At 40.0% G+C, this 22,606-nt stretch overlaps 1 protein-coding gene across 1 annotated transcript; it reads left to right on the forward strand.

Annotated features, from left to right (window-relative positions):
* Window positions 1-17,002: 17,002 nt before the first annotated feature.
* On the forward strand, window positions 17,003-20,921 carry LOC119725265. The gene is made up of 2 exons (XM_038196606.1): window positions 17,003-17,361; window positions 18,442-20,921. Exon 2 carries the CDS (start codon window positions 18,568-18,570, stop codon window positions 20,410-20,412), a length of 1,845 nt encoding a protein of 614 aa, XP_038052534.1. The 5' UTR covers window positions 17,003-17,361; window positions 18,442-18,567; the 3' UTR covers window positions 20,413-20,921.
* The last annotated feature ends 1,685 nt before the right edge of the window (window positions 20,922-22,606 follow it).

The raw sequence follows: 22,606 nt of genomic DNA on the forward strand, positions 1-22,606 counted from the left end.
CTTAACAAATGTATCAATACTTGGCCTGATGATGTTGTTCACTTGTATACCACTACCATGCACACGAGCTGTTGCCACTGCCTTCCACTTTCATTCATTACTTGTAGGAAGGATTCAGGAAAAGAGACCAATCTCTAGTTGATGAGGGAGTGGGGCTCTTCCTTTATTATCACTTTCATTCATAGCTGAGTTGTTTTCCTTATTGTGGACCAGCCAAAATGGAATATTACACTTTAAACTTAACACAATGGTTGTTAATAGCAGGCAACTATGCCAGATCAGTAAGTCAAAGGATAGAGAACAGATGTAGGTAAGTGCCGCCATTAATGTTGACCCAAATATACCTAATGGAAACGTGTGGTCTAACGGTGGAGCACATGATTCATGATCGTGAGGTTGTGGGTTCGAGCCCTGATGTGGCCATGCGTGTTGTGCCCTTGAGTAAGGCGCTCTACACCAATAACTCCTCTCAACCCAGGTGTTAATTGGGTACCGGCATTATTCAATGCTGGGAAGGTAACAGACTCGCCGTGGAGGAGGTGTGGCGATCCCCCACAACAGCATTTCATGGACTCGAGTCTGGCCAAATCGCTAACAAAAGAGAGATGGGCACTCCGTTCCTGTTAACACACACTCTCAGAAAAAAAAACTACACAAGTGGTGTACAATTTAACCATGTTTCGTATGTAATATACGAACTCGCTTGCAATTGTGTAAAAAGTTACATAATGCGTGTTGGGTAAAAGACTGACTTGACAGTTGTGTAAAAGTTTACTTGATGTATGTGTAAATATGTGTACACATTTATTTGGTAAAAGACAATTAAGTAAACTTTACATAACTTTCAGGTGAAACAATACTATATTATAATGTAAAATTATAATAAAAGACGATCTGTTTCATTTTAATTTTATATATTCCCTTCCCGAACTGTGTACATATGCCGAATACAGGTCAACTCGTACGCAAACCAACTCGTACGCGACCAACTCGTACACAGGACAACTCGGGAAAGAATGTTGCAACCTGACGCTACTTCAGTGGTTGTATACAAAGTCTATGGAGAGTCTAGAAAACAAAATTGGTAATGTTTATCAGTCCCAGATTAATATGTCTTATCATCATTTTTGCAATGACTGACCTTCATTGAGGTGATATATGAAGGAAAAAACAGCGTCAGGTTGCAACATTCTTTGCACAACGGGTACGTGGACAAATTCGTACGCGGTCCAACTCGTACACTGACTTAAACTCGTACACCAAATTATATGTGGTCGACGATTCTTAACTATGTACTGGGAACTGTGTATCGTTCAATTTCTTTAAATTGGCTAACTTTGACCGGCATACGAGTTGGCTGGCGTACGAGTTGGCCCGCGTACGACATGTCTCGCTACAAGTTGGTTCACATACGAGTTGTATAATACGCGCAGTGGCCGAATTAAACACTACTAATATTAAGAATATCCTGGGTTTTTTTAACGTACAAAGTGTCCAGGCATTTCTGGGGCTTGGGGACGGTATAACAATCACAAGAGCTTTAGAAAATGTTACTTTCAAAAACCGAAATTAGCTGTGGCACATCCCCTCGTTGTTACAGACGTCACGGTGTACTGCATTTTCACTTATGTAGTCTAGGGACTAGACGTTGTTATGGTTTGATAGGCGAAAACCCGCCGCCGCGATAACCCGCCGCTGCAAGAGGGCGCTATCGCGACCGCCCAAAATCGCCCACGGACTTGTCAGAACAACGTCTGAGGAATCTGGTCTTGGAGGTGTAATGCACGCCCACATGTTTGGCCTAATATATGCAGCGCGCAAAAAAAAAATATTATAGTAGTTCCGAAGCAAACTCAAATATTTCCAGTGCAGAAAAAAAGTTGCAGCAAGGCCTTGTGCAACTTCACTGGTCAGCTCTTGTATTATGTGTTGTATGTGTAGGACCGAAAATGGACCGTAGTTGCCTGCAGAAGTCGCGCATGCGCACCAGTTTCCCCCATTTAAGGGGGAGCTTTCAGCAAATTCCGTAGACGTTATTCTGACAAGTCCGTGGGCGATATTGGTTGGTCGTGATAGCGCCCTCTCGCGGCGGCGGGTTATCGCGTATCAAACCATAACAACGTCTAGCCCCTAGACTATCACTTATGCTGTGCTGTGCTAGCTGCATCGCGTCACCGCGTGTACATTTTTACCTTGTCTTTAGTACGTTTAACCTAGTTGCAGTACGTTTTTACACAATTCAGGTAAACTGACTGCTTTACTTATTCAATATGTATTTTTCAATTTACATGTTTTCGGGGTACTTTATTTCCGGCAAATTTTACCAAAATTGTGTATTATTTTACATAACAATTTTAACTTAATCATGTTTTACATATCTTTTTGAGAGTGCAGCTTCGTCCTCTTTACTTTACTTTACTTTACTTTTGTATACCTAATTTGCATAAATTGTTAATCCCTGCCGTGTTATATATTTATTTCCATATTTGGGTCCATTCTTTATTTATTTTTTTGAAAGTTTATTGTGGTGACTGTACTTGCACACCCTTACTTAAATAACATTTATGAAGCATATAAGTGACTGAATCATTATGAGGACATAGTGGCGATCAAATAAAATGGCTACTATTATACCCAAAAGTGCTCGCATTTATCTTGTCTCGACATATCCTAAAGTGGTCTTGCCAAAACTGAAGACTCAGTACTGATGAGCTTCAAATTCACCAAGCTGCTTACTGGCGCAATTACTATATTAAAACCTAATGGAAAACCATGTAAGCAATGATAACATTGTGATATTTAGCTCAGCAAAAAAACAACGGGGAAAAACGAGCTGGCTGTCCGTAAACTGGGCATAAATTAGGCGAAGGATCACTTAACGTGGGAGACTTGAAAAAGTCCAAGGACCCCCCCCCCAAAAAAAAAAATGAAGGAAATAAAATAAAAATGATATAGTTACTAATAATTTTGGAAATTTCCTAAAAGTTTTAAAGTTTCCCACGTTAGGCAACTCTTCACTATTTATAAGATCAAATAACAGACACCTCGTGTCTCCCCCCCCCCCCAGTTTTTGTTTTGCTGGTCTAAATATCATAACGTTATCATTGTTCAAAGGTTTTAATAGGGTAACTGTGCCATTAATCAACTTGTTTAACTTGAAGCTCATCAATTCTGAGGTTTGGCAAGGCTTCTTAAAGATATCTGGAGACAAGGTAAACGAGCGCAAAGTTTGTGTATATTAGTAGCCATTTTCATGGGCGTCGCTGGGGGGGGGGCGTCACCCCAGCCCAGCCCCCCCCCCCTCCCTCCATTAGTCAGTTTTGTCGGCAAAATCATGGTGCTTTCGGCAAAATAGAAAATGAAGAATGGAGAAGGAAGGGGAAAGGAAGAGGAAAGAAGAAAATGGAGAAAATGAATAATAAACCGTGCTGCTCAAAACCCAGCGCAGCTAAAATTCCGGTTCTGCAACCCATGGCAATAGATTGTCGTTCTGTCATTAGATTGTTTCCCGGCCCATTTTGTAAGACTGATTATGTCATGTCGGCACGAGCTGCCGCGCGAGGTTGCCTCACATACAGTGGTTGACAGCTACTGCTTTGCAAAACACAAGCACGAGCTCGCTCGTAGGCAATACGAATTGATCTGAATTTTACTTTTTTGACGACACCAAATCATGGATCAAGCTGAAGAGGGAAAATCTGGAAAGAGAGTCAAGCTACAGTTTTGATGTGATGTTTGAGATGTAATATATCAACTTTGACGGCCCACCCCTATCTCCCTAACACGAACACATTTCATTCAAAAAGTCCGGGGAAAGTGGCCAGGAAATGGCTCCGATTGCAACAAAGAGCATCTAAAATCCAAAAAGTTCCCCGGGGCCCTGGGCCTTACACCTCCAGGGCTTCGAGCTCCGCGCTCGCATATAAAAAGGTCCTCCTAAGGATTTAAAGACCCCCCCCCCCGACAAGTCTGGGATCAGGAAACGGGCCAGAACAAGGTGTGCGCACACGTACCCTTTGCGAAGTTTCGCGACGAGCAAATGTCAAAATCTGTTCCGTATGATAGTGCCAAATTTTTAAGATTCACCTTTGAAGTTGAACTTAAATGAAATCCATTCAAAGTAATCAACATTATTAACCATTCATATATTTGTGGAGAAAATTAGAAATGGAGTTAAAGTGATAGTTTGGGCGGAAATTATCAATTACACTCATTTTGCGTGACGGTCCGTCGGCAAATTTCACGATGGTACCCCCATTCAAAATGATCTAGTCCGTGTCCATTTAAGATCATTACTATGTCCTCATCATTATTCAGTCACTTTAGTCACAGTCGCTTTAGAAAATGTTATTCAAGTGAGGATGTGTAAGTAGAATCACCAAATCTAAATTTTATCAAAATAAAAAATAAAAAATATACCCAAATATGGGGGAAAATATGTTACACGGCAGGTATTAACGATTAATGGAAATTAGGTATATTTAGGGTCAAAGTTAACGATGGCATCAATCCACATCTTGTTTTTTTATGGTTCGAAGAATTGATCTAGCATGGCTGTCAGCTATTACCAAAAGAATCCGTGAAATTATTTTTCTACAGATCTTTTCCACATTTGGATGGCCTACTATTAGCCTGCCCTACAAATAATATTATAGCAGATGCTCCTCTGATTACTCGACTTTGGTTACCCCTGTTCAGGTGTTTGAGTGGGAGATTCAGCTTCCCTTCACACCCATACACTCCCGCAATTAGTGTCGAAGTCGAGACCAACAGAAGTCCAGTCAAAACGAAATCACAAGTCCTGCTACAAGTCCAGTCACAAGTAACATGTGATGAAAAAAACAAAGCATGCATGTTTGTGTCGATTTAAATAAGGGAAAATAGTGTCTGGCCAGTTTTAAACAAGTACTTTTCAACTGGATTCGGGCCTGGACGCAGCGCAGATAAAGGTCCGAGCCCAAGGCGTGCTCATTGTGCACGGCTAGGCCGCTAGACGGCATTAAACGTACTTGTTTAATACCGGTCAAGCACATATTTATTCACATTCATAAAAACTTTTTGGTCAAAAAGTAAAAACAAGTTAAGAGTGATGAATTTAAAACGGTTTTTCTCAACAATGTGTACTTCATATTTTGTGCAAAAACACCCCTCTATTTATGTTAATGGTATGTGCCTCGCGCAAGTAGTACTAGAAATCTCCTAAATTACGAATTACGAGAAATATTGAGATTGGCCTTCGTGTGGGGCGTGCTATGAGATGTGGCGCAAAATACGGCGGTGCTTGCATGTGTAATGTGAATTTAGGACCATTAAATACGGACTCATTGCTAATATTGCGCATGCCTTAACCCTAAAAGGGCCTGGGGCGGAATCCTGCTGCTGCATAATTTTAATGTGTTTTTAGATTGGGTTATGGTCGAGAATAAGCTTTATGTGGACTCTCTGGACTCCCATAGATTTGCACTAAGTTTAGTCGGGCACCATTTGCAGTCATCAGCTGACATTTGAAGCAAAAAAATCGTGTAAAAAAAAAAGCCGCGTCGCCGCACCACTTTTTGGGCAAGCTCCATACCAGAAACCGGAGACTTTTTTTGGCCCAACACAACGTTATCTAAAAACTTATCACAAACAGTGGCAAAATCGCCAAGCATTTCAACGGCATATTGTAATGAAATAGGCCTTTACCATTACATTCCTCCCACCTTTTTTTTTTGGTTTAGCCTGCCCCTCTCATCCATCACACCCCCTGAGCTGAGTGTGTATCAGTCCAGCCAGGCATGCAGCATCTTATTTGCATAATTCTATTGTAAGCCCCATGTGCATGGAATTTGAACTATAGCCATGTGTGCTTCAGTCTGCCTGGTGCTGTGCCAGGGATAGGTTGTCTGTATGGAGAGCTGCACAAATTTTTCCTGGGCATGGCAAGGAAAGGCCTTGATGTAATGACCACGTAAGTTGTAGTGCATGACAACTTAATTAAATCTCCCTGGGTTGGGAGCAGAGTCATGGTGCTTTTACCATGAGCTACCCCACTCACTGTGACCATCACCGAGCCCCGCCCTTTGTAATTTCTCATAATAAGTTGTTTTCCTTGCATTTATTTCTACAACAAATTCCTTTATTCAGTACTTTAATTAGAAGAACTTAAATCGTAGTTGCCCCTAAAATTAGAAGTAATTAGTAATAGTTAGTAGAAATAAGTAGACGGATCCAATCTTTCTTAATACATGTATTTACTTGAAGCCTAAACATTTTCTATCTCTACAAGTTATTTGTTTGTCTCGCTGCGGCATGCACCTGACCACGCTACAATATGTTTGAAGTACTTAAAATAACGCCCTCTCTTTATTGATAGTTGCCCGAGACACTTTCGACTTCAGCGGAAATCGAAGCATCTCACCTCAGAAATTGCATATTCGCGGCCTATTGCCATTTTGCAATAGGCTGGTTCCGCGCAAACATTACCGTTCTGGTCTTTAAATTATATGTACGTCCTCCATATAACTTGCATGCAATAGGAGGACACTTCCTAATATAGGAGGCAATAGGAGGGACGGGGAACCGACATACACTCTATCTAAATATTAAATAAGAATCATACCATTTGCAAATGTTATTCCAATTGAAAGGTCAATGTATCCCGGGTGGGTTTTTTTCCGAAAAAGGTAAAATTACGTGACCGTGGAACTGAATATACTGTAAACGTCTCTCTTGGATGGAGTCATTATCAAATAAGAGTCAAAGATACAGCATCCACCAACATACGTTCGTTTATGGTGTAAATCGAGGATTTTCTTTTGTTCCTCTTCCCATTTCCGTTGCTTATACTCTAAACGTTTATACTCTAAAATGTTGATACTTTACATCAGCTCTCATAGGTTTGTATACGTTTTCTAATCGAGGTCGTCCTCGATTTGGTTCCGGCCTGTCCTCAGTTCGGGCGTTTCACGATGCAGTGCGCCACGGAGAGTTCATTTTCCCCAGTGCCTTGTGGGAGATGGTCGACAAATTCGCAGCGCGGGCTATTTGAAATTGTTAGATTGTCCGGTAAGTAGTTTCGTAAGCGTATGACTCGAGTATCTGTTTGCCCTTGTCTTTTCTGTTTATCAATAAGGTGTTTTGTTATGTAAGGCAGCACGCTATGCCCCTATCCTAAACAAGTCAGCTCAAGTTTTCTACTGACACTCGTTCACACTCGGGCCGTGTTTTGTCGACTGAAAACTTGAAAAATGGACTCTCCGTGGCAAACTCTTGGTGGCGCACTGCATAATGAAACGCCCGAATTAATTGATGATGTTGCACCTGTGTTTCCTCGATTTAAACAATAAACACGCACATGCAGACAAGTGTGTATTTGCCTGCAATCGGGGACTCCCTGTTGTTTTGTACATGCACGAATCAAAATTGGGGACCACTCGGGAATTGGGGACCCCATTGTCCTCTATATTGTTCAACGTCCCCTATTGAATGCAGAAACAAACTCAATCACACATCTTCGTAAACACTGGGAATCGTTGACACCCCCTCCCCCATTTTCTCTAATCCTCATTCCTTTGCTAGATGCCAAATTTGACTGTTTTTTTTTTTAAGCGCGCATTTTAAACAACTTTGTTACCTTTAATACATTAATTTTTTTACTTTAAATAACATGTACTGTATTAAACAAGCCCCTCAAATGCTATGGCTAGAATTCACGTCTAGGAAAAATTAGATCTGGTTATTTTTACCCTGTGAAGTGGTTGCTCAGGTGCCAAACAATTCTGAGTTTCGATCCTTTTTTTGTCACCATTTTTCTTAAGATTTCTAGACATTTAAAGTTGTTTCAAGGCAAAAAATACTGAATATAAAACCTTACGTGGCAATTTTTGGCATACAATAGATTTATTTTCACCAGATTTTATTGTTTTGGTAAAATGAGCAATTTTCAAAGCCGACTAAACAGTATTCTTTTAGTGTTTTTTGATTGCTCGCAAAGCGTGGTACCAGATCTAAACAATCCTGACTGATTTTCTGAGTTCTAAGTTTAATTCGTACTCAATATGTTTTGAGAGCAACAAAATGCAAAATGGGGCTAAAACCTAAAGTGTGAGTTCGATTTTATGAAGCAAAATTTGGAATATCGGTAATAAAACATTCCAGCATTTAGCGTTATTTTAAGTGTTTGAAGTCGACATTTTACACACAAACTTTTAATCAAATCCGACAAAAAAACAGTGTTCGTTTTTGGACAATATTAAATGTGGTCAATCAAGAGATAAAACAAATCTTTAAAAAATGGTTCAATACTGTGAATACTTGATAATCCCCTCTAAGTATGAATGTTGGGGACACCTCTGAAATTATGCTCAAAATGGTCCTAGATGGAAACAAAAGATACCCGAGAAAACACAGTTCTTTCAAGAAATCAATGTTTCTAAGTTCTCAGAAAATATTTGAAACATTTCTTCGACAAATATACAGTGAATGAACTAAATAATGGTACAATAACAAAGGTGTCCAAATCAGGTGGCCTATAAACCATAAAATACAAAGATATTTTTTTGAGTCGCATCATTGGTGTACAATCGGCAGCCCTCGTAGCGTATGTACCCTAGGAGTCGTACGTACATGCGCAGTGGAGAGTGCAGCTGAAACGTACGTTCCCTGCAGCTTAAATTATTGGCTGTTTCGGCAACCGGGCGAAACAGCCTTTTTTTCGTTAAAGTTTTTTTTTTTTTTTGCTTTTCCGCTTGAAAGCTTGAGTCACCTTTTGTATCCGAGTTTGTTTTTCTTTTCTAACCTGAGGTTTCGGAAATATATGTCCTTACGTTCGAATTCATTCAAAAGTAGAATAAAGTGAAAATAACGCTTGGCACAACACACTAATATGGATTGTATCAGAAACCGAGTTCGTAAATAAAACCCTTGGGATTCGAGCAGTTAAAAAAAAAACTGTTAATGCACAAAGAGATATGAGGATTGACACACATTCTATTCAATTTGTCAGTCAATAAATGAGGCTGAATTGTACTGAAAGCCGATGAGAAGTCTACAAACAAAGTTCTGACATAGTTGTGAGTTGTATCCAAATGCTCATAAATGTAATGCACAAGTGTTAAGATGGCATCACTCACACTTCCTCCCGAACGATAGGCAAACTGGAAAGGGTCAGTATAAGCCTCAGTCTGAACCAAGATAATATCCTTAAGTACACTTTTAAAACATTTCATAACTGACGATGTAAGAGCAATTAGTCTGAAGTCATTCGTTACTGTAGGTTTGGGTATTTTTGGAATCGGTATTAGAGTTAAGGTTTTCCAAATTTTGGGAATTACATAGAAGTCCAGAGACCACTGAAACGATCTATGAAATACAGAAGACAGTTCGTCATGGAAGGATTTCAAGATTCTCACATAAACACCATCTGGGCCTGATGCCTTGCTGCCCTTGATACGCTTAGGGGTCTCTCAATCGCTGGAACGCTGAGCCCAATCCTATTTGAGTCGTCTACCTGGCTCTGCATATCGTCGCGAAGGTGGTTGTTCACTTTCTTATTATATACAGTCACGTGTCACTTTCTTTAATTTGTGGTATTTTTCCTATCCATTTGGGTTGCTGTATTGAGATGTTTCAGTATTCATGCTGCTGATTATCCGACTTTGAAAAGTAAAATGTGAGATATAATAAAGAACACTCAACACTTTTAACAAAAACTATGATGAATTTGAGCATTTTCCCTATTTAAAATTCAATGTGTATTTCAAACAATTTTAATAATTGTAACAATCAGAATCAGAAAAAGTCAAATATCCTTGAAGAATTTAAACGTTAAACCAAAAACCTACAATGATCATTTCAATATTGTGCCAAATCTTGCTGAATTTGGTATCGTAAGGGTAAATGATTTCTGCTTCCCAGGTCCTCTAAAGTAGCATTGAAGACCGTCTTGGAAGGGATGTTACCAAATCAAAGAGACGGCAACCAAATTCTATAGAACTCGATCCCTCAATCTCGTCCAATCCGCATATACAAGATTCAGAATTGAAAGCAAACCCAATGCGGTCACCGAATAAACTTTTGACATATTGTGTTTGTTTGTAGGTTGAAAGTTAAATTACCAAGTTAAGTGTGTCTCACAGTTGAGCAATGTTGGTGTCTTTAATGATTTATCCGTGGTCTACAAAAGGCAACAAACACGTACCGATACATAAGCGTGATCAAATGCTCGAACATGCTGTTCATAGTACTCAAACATCTCCTCTAAATGCTCGTCTATTGATATGAACTCATTTAAAAAGGTAACAAAATGTAAACAAGGCCTGCATTCTTCTGAGTGCTGCGCATAGTTGAGTACGACATTCAACAGCCACCGGGTCAGTGTACACAGTTCATTTGACTCACCCGACGGCTGTTGCATGTCATAATCACTGCTTATGTGACATCACTTATCTGCTCTTGGTATCCAGGTCCACTACCAGGTAACCATAAGACTAGCCAATTCAAGTACCCCAAGGTGTAACCTTTCCAAAAATACCCACTAAACACTTGGTCATTTCAAAAAAATAAATGACCCCTGGCTCTTGCTCTAACAGGTTAGGCCTTGGAATATCCCCTTGCACGACAAAATTAAAATTTTAGGGATATATCCAAAATACGGGATTCGTGTGTTTGTTTAAGACTAAATTTAGGTCATTGATATAACTTTATAAATTGTCGAAAATGTATACTCAAAAAGCCAGGGAACATGAAATAAAATTTTGATTGCATTTTTTTTGCTTAAATCAATAAAGGATGATGTTCTTAACAATATTTTGTGTATGGCGGTGTTTATTTTCTAAGATAAATGGGGGAAAATAATTTGTAAACATGTTTGGTCAAACTACTCCGCCCCACAAAGGGAAGCTTCATTAACATAAAACTTCGCGAGGGGTATGACGTGAGTGGAGGCAGAGACTTGCCGCGCTGCGGGGGCACCGGCATTGCGGCGTGCATCATAATACATGTACATATACATTGCGGCACTGAAAGTTTTTCTGGTGTTTCGTTCGGAATCGAGGAGAAATAACACCCGATTTTCGGCCATGCCGACAAGGTGTGTGGCTGCTGGGTGTAGCAAAACTACCAAGGATGGAGTAAGCCTTCATTTCCAGTAAATCCGAAATATCGGAGCATTTGGAGAGCCAAAGTGAAGGTAAATACCAGAGCAAAGTGGTCCGGGCCCAGTGAGTTCGCTGCCCTCTGCGCTGCACTTTGAGCCGTCGTGCTTTGATGCTGGTCTTTACAGCAACTTGGGCATGCCCCTAAAAAAACATCGAGTCAGTGTCTGAATCATTAGAACTCAGATTCGAATCGGACGAATCTGTACCATTTTCATCGGATTCGCTAAGGAAAGAAGAGGACGGTCTTCGGAACTTTTACGGTCATGACGGTCGTCGTGTTCATTCGACAACGGTGGCACCGTGGCACGTCCACGTGTACTGTACATATCCCATGTAGACACATTCGTACGTGTGCATATAATGCCACGTACGGGTACGCGGCGGCTGCACATACACACAGCACAGTAGCTTCGCTAATCCGTCTCGTACCCAGACGTCATTTACGGGCCCTGGATTTCTCTGCCTTTGTTTATGTCATGAACAGCGCCCTCATTTGGAGTTGCCGCGAAAATCAAAAAGGGGGGGTTCAATTTTGGACGGCAAATTACCACACTAAACGTACACCAGAACCAGTTCTGCTTTTATTTCACATTTAATACACATAAATGAATGTATATATAAAATAAAATACGTTATGAAAATTTTGGACTGCATGTTTCCTTTAATGAACAAAAATGAACGGGATTGAAATATTGCAGTAAAAATACAGGCTCGATTAATATGGAACAGATACGGCAATTAATTATGCAACTGAACATGCGTCTTAAACTCGAGATTCTGACCATTCAGTGGGCACCTTCTATATCAGTAACCCGTTGTCATGGACATCTAATAAAACCTAGACACATGTGCTTTAACAATTTGAATTGTGTAAGCACAAAAATAGACTGCGTCACGCGGCCTGTACCAATATGTTTAACGCCGGGTCCCGTTACAGACGGAAAGAGAAAAACATCAGGACGAGAACCAAGTATTGTACGTTTCCTGCAGTGCGCCCTGGTGATGGTAATAAAGACTGAATTTCATCCTTTTGCAGGTGAAAGAGTCGGGATTGAACCATGGGGGCATGTACACTGCCTGTTTATTAATCCACTGACTAAAAGTAAAGCACAACATGTTATGTTGCCAGAGCCAGGACGGCTTTTTTATTCACAATTCAAGAAACTCCAAATACACATTCAGGGTTTTGTTTTAAATAATAATTCTTTCGCGTGGTACTTCACACAGTGTATAGAATTCCCAGGGTTTTCTCATCAGGTATGTAAATATAAATATAGGAAGTAATCCTACTCAAATAAAAGTATACTGATTTCGTCGTGCGCATGACATTCATTTTCAAGCTAAAGAATGGTGCTCGGCGTTAACATAGTTGTGTAGATATCAATGATTAGAATTCAATAATAAAGGCCAAAAATGTAGGATCATGAATATTCACACATATAATTTGCTGGCTAGACAGAAATTTGACACTATAAATCGAGCGCAGAGCCCTGCAAATTTGATAACCACCGCACGTATGTTTACCCCGCCACTGAGTTTGTGCGCATTCACCAAAATCTCGCTAATGCCAGTGGTTTGTCGAAATGGCAGCGCCACGGTAACGAAAGACCTACAAGTTTTCACCCGAAAACATAATGTACATTTTGATAGATTAACCGAAATACATAGGCCACCGGATGCAATCAAATACCTTTATTTTGTATGTTTATTCACCTCTTCTTTTGTGATTAAAATTGAATTTCGACGCTTTTAGGAAAAGGCCGTTTTAGATCGTTGTCTGCTTCCTTTTCCATGCAATCATCAGTAAAAAAGGGACAACTTCAGTTGGGATTTTTTAGATGTGCTTCAGTTTCCCCAAACATGCCACTTATTTCAGCATTTGAATAATATTGCAGGGTCAACGAGTTATTTGCGAATGCTTGGGTGTTTTTTTTATGATTGTAGTTTCCGAGCGTGCGTGTACATGAGTGTATATGTACATGTATCAACATGGACGGTCTGTCTGTATGTGTAATATTATTGACGCCTTCAACCTAGATTAATAGTAGAATAATACAAAAGTTAGTAATGCCTAACGTGGGTCGGAAATTAAATGAAAGAATGAATAATTAACGGCGAACGGTACAAACCGCGCCCCGGTAAAAACGATATCACCGTGCAGGAGTCATTGGGGGTGGTGTTGGTGGTGATCTGGGGGGGGGGGGGGGGGAGTGTTCCCTAAATGCCCATTGCACGGTGGGGAACACGTATCCCTACCCCCCCCCCCCCCTGGATATTCATGCCCCCAGGATATCCGTACCCCCTGTTTTCCCATCCCATTTAAAATCTTGAATTTAACATATGTTTTGAAAATATGTTTAAAAAAAAGTTTCATTTGACATCAATGCAGCTCCCCCCCCCGAGAAAACTGTCCACCCCAGGAGGCCCCCGCCCCCAGAAGTTCAAGCCTAGATTACGCCACTGCTGTAGCATATAGTGCTGTCAGTGATAAAATCAAATGTTCTAACTACGATTTAGAAACCTAATTCGTATCCGACTCTAAAAAAACTGTAGTCTTGGTTCAAGACGTTAGTAACCGATAGTAAATCGTCATTGTCGCGTAAAATCATTCGTTTCAAGTTCAAGTATATAGTGCGCCATCTTAGGGCATGATTAGACCAGCTCGTCTTCTCCCACGTCATTGTATAAAAACCAAAAAAAAAACAGTTGTGCAAGAGCGCTCTACGACAATCACTATCGGTGCTGTACAAGAATCATTATCGATCATAGACTTGAGAGAACAATTTACTTGACAGTCGCGTTTTGTTTGTCGGCGACCCAAATAATTTCTAGTGCGGTGCTGTATAAAATGTATATTATTTGCTGGCTTATACATGTGTAACAACTTGACTTATATAATTTGGGACGGATATTCATTTATGGACCCGGCACATCAAAGTGCATGTGCATTAGGGCCAATGGTAGCTTACTTGTACAACTAAAGCAGTCATGTGGTTGCTAAGGCAAAGCGTCTGCCGTTATAAGCCAAAGCTAATCCGATTACGTACTTAGACGCTATAACAGAGCAGTGAAATTCATGCACCACACACAAAAAATGTATGGCCTATTGAACGTTGCGTTTCTCAGACAAAAATGCACAGTATGATTGAAATGTTCAATTACAAAGGAAGAAGAAATTCTAAACTTCATGTCAGTGAAAAAAATCGCCATCATCGATGCTGAAATGCCAATACTGGTTACTGGTATAGCTGACCTACAGGTCTGGAAGAAATCGTAAGAAAAATTCCCAAAATCTATTTCGAAGAATTTCTCAAAATTGTTATTACACGAGTTGTTGAACACTTATATCTTCAAAGTTTATTTCGAATTTCAGCTTAATCTGTTGTTGCAAACGCTGTTGTTACACTCTGAACCATCTCCATGGAAAATTTCGAAGATTTCTGCCGACCCAGCCCACATGCATTGTTCAGCAAAGCGCCTTAGGCGCTACGGTTTACCGATTTCGGACAAGCCACACAGTAACGTAATGTAGATTAGCATATTCGTGGGTCTCGGTATCGACCAATGGAAGCCGGCAAAAGACTCGTGAAGGAGGCTTTTCTATTTTTGTTTTACTGCACACCTCCATGGATAGGTACCTTATTAATATGCGTGAGGCTTGAACAGATCCACATATATTGCAAACGTCAGTGTCACAGCTTTCAAAAATGCACATATCAAGGCCTATTTTTCCGATTTCAACGAAAAGTAATGAACATTTCACAACGATTTTTAGCACATACTCGGATTATTATAAAGGAAATAAGTTCTGAAAGTTGCATGTAGATACGGTCTTCCAAACTGGATAAATTAATTTTTGAAAGATTTCACCCGCCTACGTGAACATGTCTGCGCACATGTAGTTTCATTCAAAATAAAGTGTTACGTAACCTTTAGAAATCGCCCTTTGCAATCACTAGACTAAAAAAGCATTCCGTTAAGGAGAAACGACGACAAAGGGGAGATTCTTTTATTCGAATGGACTCGGATGCGAATTCTTTTGAATAGCACATGCACACAATCTGTGTTACCTCTCTTATGGAATTATACATGAACATGTATGTTAGTGTTGCAGTTACGCACATATTAAATTAAAAAATATATATAAACATGCTATCGATGCGAGCGAACGGAATGGAGGATTTTTAATATCAACCAAAAGGAAGTTTGGTGAGCAGCTTATTTGTTGAACATTTGTTTACTGAGATGAAGACCGCTGACCTTGATATTGTTACACAGAGTACAAATCGAAATATCTCAGTCACCACAGGTAATCATTTTTGGAAATTACATAACACAGGCATATCATCTAAGAAGTAACGATTGGTAAGTTTCTGGCAGTCAATTTAATGATTTAGTTATGTATACATTTTCTACAATTGTCTAATAACAAAGGAAAAGACTGTAAGTAAATGGGTTAAGACTAGATATAAACACAAACAATTTGAAAACGAAAACGCAAAATTCAGTAATTTTTACAAATTAAAAAAACAGAGCCAAACACTAATATGTAACTTTCAGATTTAACATTAAAATATAAATAATACATGTTAGTAAACAAATAAGAATTAAAAATACAGGAAACTAAAAAAAAAAAAAAAAAAATAAAAAGGAAGACTATTTTATACTCTTTCACTTTGAATCCATAATCGTCACCGAAAACAGAATACAATATCAGAGCGGCAAATTGAAAAGTGCAAAGAGAACATTCAATTGTGTGGACACAATTCAAGAAATAACCGAAATGCTGACTGGTAATATTAACATAGTAGGCTGACAAAAAAAATCCTTAAATTGAGACGAAAACTTTATGGAATTACTCTGTAAATTATGCAGTTTTCGCTCGAAGTTCTTTGACTTTTCTGTTTTTGTCATGGCCTGCCCGAAGAAATACTCTTATTTTACACGTACTGTGTTGTTATTAATTTCAGGAACCATATTTTCAAACTACCCAAAACTTGAACATTTTACAAACCGTTACTTTTCCAAAGTAAAATGAAACTGTTTGCAGGGGCCATTCACAACAAAGCCTGGAGATTCACAACTTATCTTCAGTTGACTTTTTTTTAAAGAATGTACACTTAACTGTACATGTCCATTCTTATAAATAATGGACACTTTACTGAATAGAGTGACGTCACAAGAGCAGTTTAACCCACGGAGCAGTTTATATTAAAAAAAAAATCACACCGTGGAATCACGTGGAGAATTATTGTATCACCACATGAGTTTATAGGTCAATAACCCTGGCATGCCTGTACATGCACAAGATATAGGTCATTCACATGGCCAGGGATTGTTTACAACCTGACAGGGCTCCTGGCGGCACGAGGGGTTGACACAAAGGGATCGGCGGCACTTAGGGCTGGCCACTAAGATCTCCAAATACTGCACGAAGGCATTGGGCGCCGTCTTGGCTTCTGTCTTTCAACACTCCTTTACTCCGGAGTGGCTAGGGTCTGGCCAATGGGAGTCTACAGGCTTGTTGTGTATAGTAGGGGTGAGGATTACACGGAAGCTTGGCCTAATTGGCCCATTGAAAAAAAATGCCCATATTAGGAAAATGTGGATTATAAAACTACCGTCGGGCTGCTCGGAGGATTAAATTGCATTAACCACGCACAGAAACGTTTATGCTCGTGTTTATAAACGTGCACAACTCGACTATGCAAAAGACATGCAAAATGTGTGGTGGAATATCCATCTTCAGTTTGCTGATCCTTTACCAATCAGAATGCTCCGTCTAAATCCAGTAGCAGGTCATATACGTTGCATGGAAAGCATATAACAGAATATTCGAGTCGGTACTTGCATAGAGCAAGGACAACAGAAGGAGTCACAACTAGGTCTTACCCCCCTGAAGGATTTATTTACTTCAATTAGCACTTCCTTGGCCCAACGCAAAGTCTATGGAGCTTCTTATCACCTCCCACGGCGAACGTAAACATTGGCGACCGCAGCCGGCCCATTGATCCCTACGTGTGTTACCGCCTTTTGCTGCGCGTCGCTGGTGTCCGTCTTCTCTTTCCATCACTGGAGTACAGCAACTAGAACAGACAATTATACTACGCATGCGCGTTTGCCCTTTGCTAGCTACCAGCGTGTTCGGCTCGGGTGCCATTTTGAAGAGGAGGTTCGTCGGTCTTTGCCAGATTTTGAACCATCAAAATCGGTCCACCGGTTGGTGAGTTACGTTTGTTGATCACTCGAGAGCAAAGCTTATGAACCTAAAATATGATATTCATAACTTTATGTAAAAATGATTGTTCCTAACGTTTGCTACGCGTGAAAAGGAATTGAACTTGTTCGTAAGAATCTGTTCGTTACTTCGATATCCGTCTTAACAAAGGCCACAGTTGGACACAAACTAAAAAATCGGCGTCAAAAAAATTGGTTCAGGCAGTTCATTTCAGTATTTCAGTAGTCCCAATTTCGTACAAAATCCATCATTTATGTAAAATATACAGTATTTATAATTTTGGGTGATTTATAACGTAAAAGAATAAGTCGTTTTGAGTTGTCTGACGCGGCAAAATTGAACTCGTGAGCCCGTGAGACTATAATAAGTCGATAGTAAAATATTGGTTTGACTGTAGACATGAAACAGTCGTAGATATTTTCCTTTTTTTGTGCACGTTGTATAGGGAAATTTTTTCCAACGGCTGTTTAATGTTAGTATTTTTTTTTTTTGTTGCGCTTCGAATAAAAATATCATGAATGTAAATTATGTCTTTACTAACGTTAGAAATAAGGGATTTTGATGACTTTAGTCTATTTTGTGACAATTATACTGTTGATAGAGGCTTATTTGGTTTTATTTTTTTTAGTTCAAAAATAATTTTTCTATAGAGGCTAGCATGCGGATGAATTGTTTTTAAGAAGTTCAAAAGTTCCCTATGTGGTTTCTTTGAAAAGTTCAAAAGGTTTTAACAACATTAATAAAGTATTTTGTAATTGCAATGCAACAATTGTAATTTTTAATTGTGACTAAAATAAGGGAAAAGTACAAAATAACAGTAATTTAGAATAATTTTTTGAAGGAAATACGTTCCCTTTCCTTAAACAGCCTTTAATAAAAACAATGTTATGAATTTTAACCAACTTACCAAAGTAAGTTTTGTTTCAAAATCTATAAAAGTGATGAAATATACCATGTGGAAAATATGACTTACATTTGGTTCTGGTGCGGTAGTCTCATCATTTAAATCCTTTTTCCTTTTTTTTTTAAGCTGTTAATATATTTTTTTTCTTTTTTTTCTTTCAGCAATCTGCACGTTGCTCTTTTGCTGCTTAAATCTTCAATGTGCACTTTCAACTAGTTTTCAAGATGTCATAGTGCTTTATTTCCTGGTGTTACTTTATACATGAAGAGTCTGTTGTTCTTCCAGTCATGGCTGAGTGCCTGCGAGATGTTTGTAGATTGTGTGGGGGAGGCGGTGCTGCCGGTATTGATAGGAGGCATCCTCATTCCAAGGAAAAATATCACCAGGTGATGTTGAGGGCCCTTGATGTGGATGTTCACACAGACGAGATGGGGACTCATCCACCCTTTGTCTGCCACAACTGCGTGAAGAAATTAATGAAGTGGTGGAGTGCGGCAAAACTTAAGAAGAAGCTGCAACTTAATATTGAAGTTTGCGAATTTGTTCTGCATCGTTGCGAGAGATGTGTCCAGCCACTTGGTCTGTCTTCATTATGTGATGAATTGAATGCCGTGTTGGTTTCTCATCCGTCTTTCTTCATATGGCGTGGCACCAATCTGATGAAGATTATTCACTACGGTGACAGTGGCCGCCCAGAGGTGGAGATCTCCATCAACAGCACTTTAACTTGGCTAATTGAGGTTTGCGGTGTGGATGTAGCAGGATCTGGGTGTCCAGTTCTTCAGGATATACCAGTGACTGCAGGTGTGCCTGATGTTTCAAGAGTGTTGGAAACACTTGAGGCACACAACATCTGCTCTGCGAACCGAGATTTCAACAAGCTGGTCAAGTCACGAGAGGGTCCAGCAGGTCAAATTCCTACGTCTGTGACTGGTAGGGATATCGTTCAAGTGTATCCATATCCGACGATTAGACACAACAAATGCCACCTACTTGTTTCGAAGCCAGGTTTGCTGTGTGAAGTGTGTGTCATGTTCAGAGTAGATCTGAATGTCATGGCATCCCGTCTTGGTGGGTCCAGGGAAGTTACTACCTCTTCCAGCATCCGAAATAACACCATGTCCAATGCCGAGCTACAGAAGAAGATGAAGCTGATGAAGATGGAGAACAAGGCCTTGAAGAAACGAAATGCTGTTCTACACACAAAGATAACTGCGATGATTCAGGTGGAGAGTGTTGAGGTCAACACCCAAGAAGGAAGTTTCCTCCACCAGGCGATGCAAGATGGGGAAAAAGAGTTTATGATGGCCTCTATTGAGGGATCTCCGGCAGGTTTGCTATGGGAACAGCAGAAGGCATCCTTTCAGAAGGGCAAGGGGATGAGGTGGCACCCGGCCATCATTCGATTTTGTATTGCTTTGCAAAGCAAATCTTCTTCCTCCTACAATTTACTTCGTGAAAGTGGTTTTTTGAAACTACCTCATCCCAACACTCTACATCCGTATACTCATTTCGGTGATCCAGCACCCGGCTTCAATGCAGATCTTGTTTTGCGTGTGATAAGTGACATGAAGCTGCACACTCTGCCACAGCACCAGCGAGAGGTCTGCGTCTTATTTGATGAGATGAAAATTAAAGCCAGTTTGGTGTATTCAGTGCGGTCCGGGGCTGTTGTTGGTTTTGTAGATGTTGGATCCATCGGCAATGAGATTCTACAGTTTGAGAAAAGATGCCAAGATGAGGATATTTCCATTGCAAGTCACGTGTTAGTTTTGATGGTCCGTGGTATATTTACTTCATTACGCACACCAATTGGATACTACCCCAGTCTTGGTGTTTCGAGCCACCAATTGTATCCGTGTATGTGGGAGGCAATAATGCTTCTGGAGGCTGCAGGATTTTCTGTCAGAGGTCTGGTTTCTGATGGGGCTTCACCCAATCGAAAATTCTATCGGATGCATGGCCCTCGTGAGGAGTTTTTGCACTCCACACCACATCCTGCAACGAATAACCAATTGTACTTCTTCTGCGATCCACCCCACTTGATAAAGACCACCAGAAATAACTGGGAAAACTCCGGATGTCACAACAAAACCAGGAACTTGCATGTAAGTATATGTATGCTAACATAATATTTCTACATGTATTTAAACATTTGATGAGACTGAATATCTTTGAGAAATTGGTGGAAAATAGATACATGTACATGTACCTGTTGATGAGTGAAGTGGATACATGTATTGTGAATATGTCACCCATGGATTTTAAGCAAATTGTCCCTGATTGTCCTTGCTCTATGGTACTTGGTATTGACCTACACGTATATTTGAGCTAAGGATGCACAACGCGTCCCCGCATGTTTAGTTCCATACCACACGCTTAACGTATGAGACGGTATGCTGTATATATCCACTAGGCGGTGCGCGGCGGGCGAACTAAGCCGGGCTAATTACCGACTTGATTTAAGTCTATATATCGATCACTGTAGTCTTGGGCAAAGACTCTGAAATCTCTTGAAATGGAATAAACCTTCAGTGTGATTGAATAAACAAGTTGCGAAATTGGACGGGAAAACATATTTTGTTTTAGCAACGCAAATAAATTCGATTTTCGGGGAAATTCGAAAACGGTACCGGCAGTACATCTTTGAGTCTCTTTTTGTTTTGTGTCTCATTAGTGTTTTTTCTCCTGTCAGCCAGACTGTCTTTAAACGCAGTTCATCGGGTTTCAAAACAAGTATATGAAACTTATGTCCTGTGATCGCCTAAATTTGGTGTTTTATATTATTTACCGTTTTTCAAAGGTTCAATCAAAGATACAATCCCCAACTTGAGTTGAACCTTACTACATCAATAAAATGACCGACTATAAACACGCAGAGGTAATAGAACATAGTGAGACCCTCGTACTAGTAAAATATCAACCTGCCTTGAAAACGGACACGCTACGATGCAGTGAAAAGCCGTCAATATTGTTAACACAGCCTAAATTCCCGACCTTCAAATTGTCTGTTAAATGCAAAATAGTTCGACGTTTGATCGAGTAAAAATGGTTAAGCCCCACCCCCCGTGATTTCAAGATTGCGGCCCCCATGGAAGTATCAGCGACGTTGTCAACAGCTATTATATAACAGGTCAAGCTGGTTAATTTGTTGCCAGATTATTCTTGTTTGTTGGTCGCATGATTTCAAAAATAGGGATAAATGCCAGGAGGCTTCAGAAGAAATTGCAAAACAGCATCTTGAAATTATGTGAACAGAGTATTAGCTTTCATTGGCGATGTTTTTAGGGTCTGTACGTAGCTCAGGTTTACCGCACACGGTGAGTTTTTTGCCTCGCGAGGCGAGAACATCAAACAGTACAGATATTTGCCCCACAGCCTCGTGAGGCAGAAAACGCAGCAGAAATTGACGGCTCAAGAAGATATTTTCTGAACTATGTACAAAGCAAATGGTCACCGTCAAGTGACTCAGAAGATAGCTCTCGTACGTGTGCAGATATCAACTGGGTGTGCTTCATATGTGTGTAGTAACCTAATTCTGTGACGTCACACTATTGTTAAAAGAGTAGATTCTTTTCACGTATCTACACTTAACTGTAGATTATTTTAAGAATCTACACCTACCTGTAGACTATAAGCAAACAAATTAAAAATCACAAGCAACACAGAAAATTGTGTGTGTGCACGCCTCAGCCGGAAGGTTTGTATTTAAAAAAAATGTCGGGTACCGAAATCTGGGCAGCCGACCCATCATGCATGCAGCAAATTATTATATTTCAATATTTGAGGACCTGAATCCTGAGGAAAAGGCATCATCGCTGAGAAGAATCAGGCAAGTAGGTCACTCGCACAAATCGTGCCGAGTGACATTTTGCTTTCATTTTTCATTTGCTGGAATCGGGCAAGAGAGGGCGCCAATACATGCATTGCTTCCGGGTCTTTATGACTCCTGATCCTTAGATGCCTTTTGGTTGTTGACTTTTTGGAACAGTTGGGTAATACTATTTCCGAAGGGATTCTTTGAAATTGTAATTATTTCGGTTAACTATAGCGCACATTCGTGCCAAGTGACATTTTGCTTTCGTTTTGCATTTGCTGGAATCGGGCAAGAGAGGGCGCTAATATTACTTCCGGGTTTAAGTGTCTCCATGTGTAATTTCGCAGCAATTGGTGATTATTGTTTGTCGGGAGGGATTCTTTTAAGATAATAATAATAAATAAACAAAAGTAATAATTTTGGATTAAAATTTGTACAATGTATATGTGGTGGGGCGTTTGAAGATCTTGGAAACCTGTTTTCATTGGGATTGTTTCTTTCGGCGGGGC

This window comes from Patiria miniata, unplaced genomic scaffold (genome assembly GCF_015706575.1).
Source record: "Patiria miniata isolate m_02_andy unplaced genomic scaffold, ASM1570657v1 HiC_scaffold_19, whole genome shotgun sequence".
In the NCBI taxonomy this organism is placed as follows: domain Eukaryota; kingdom Metazoa; phylum Echinodermata; class Asteroidea; order Valvatida; family Asterinidae; genus Patiria; species Patiria miniata.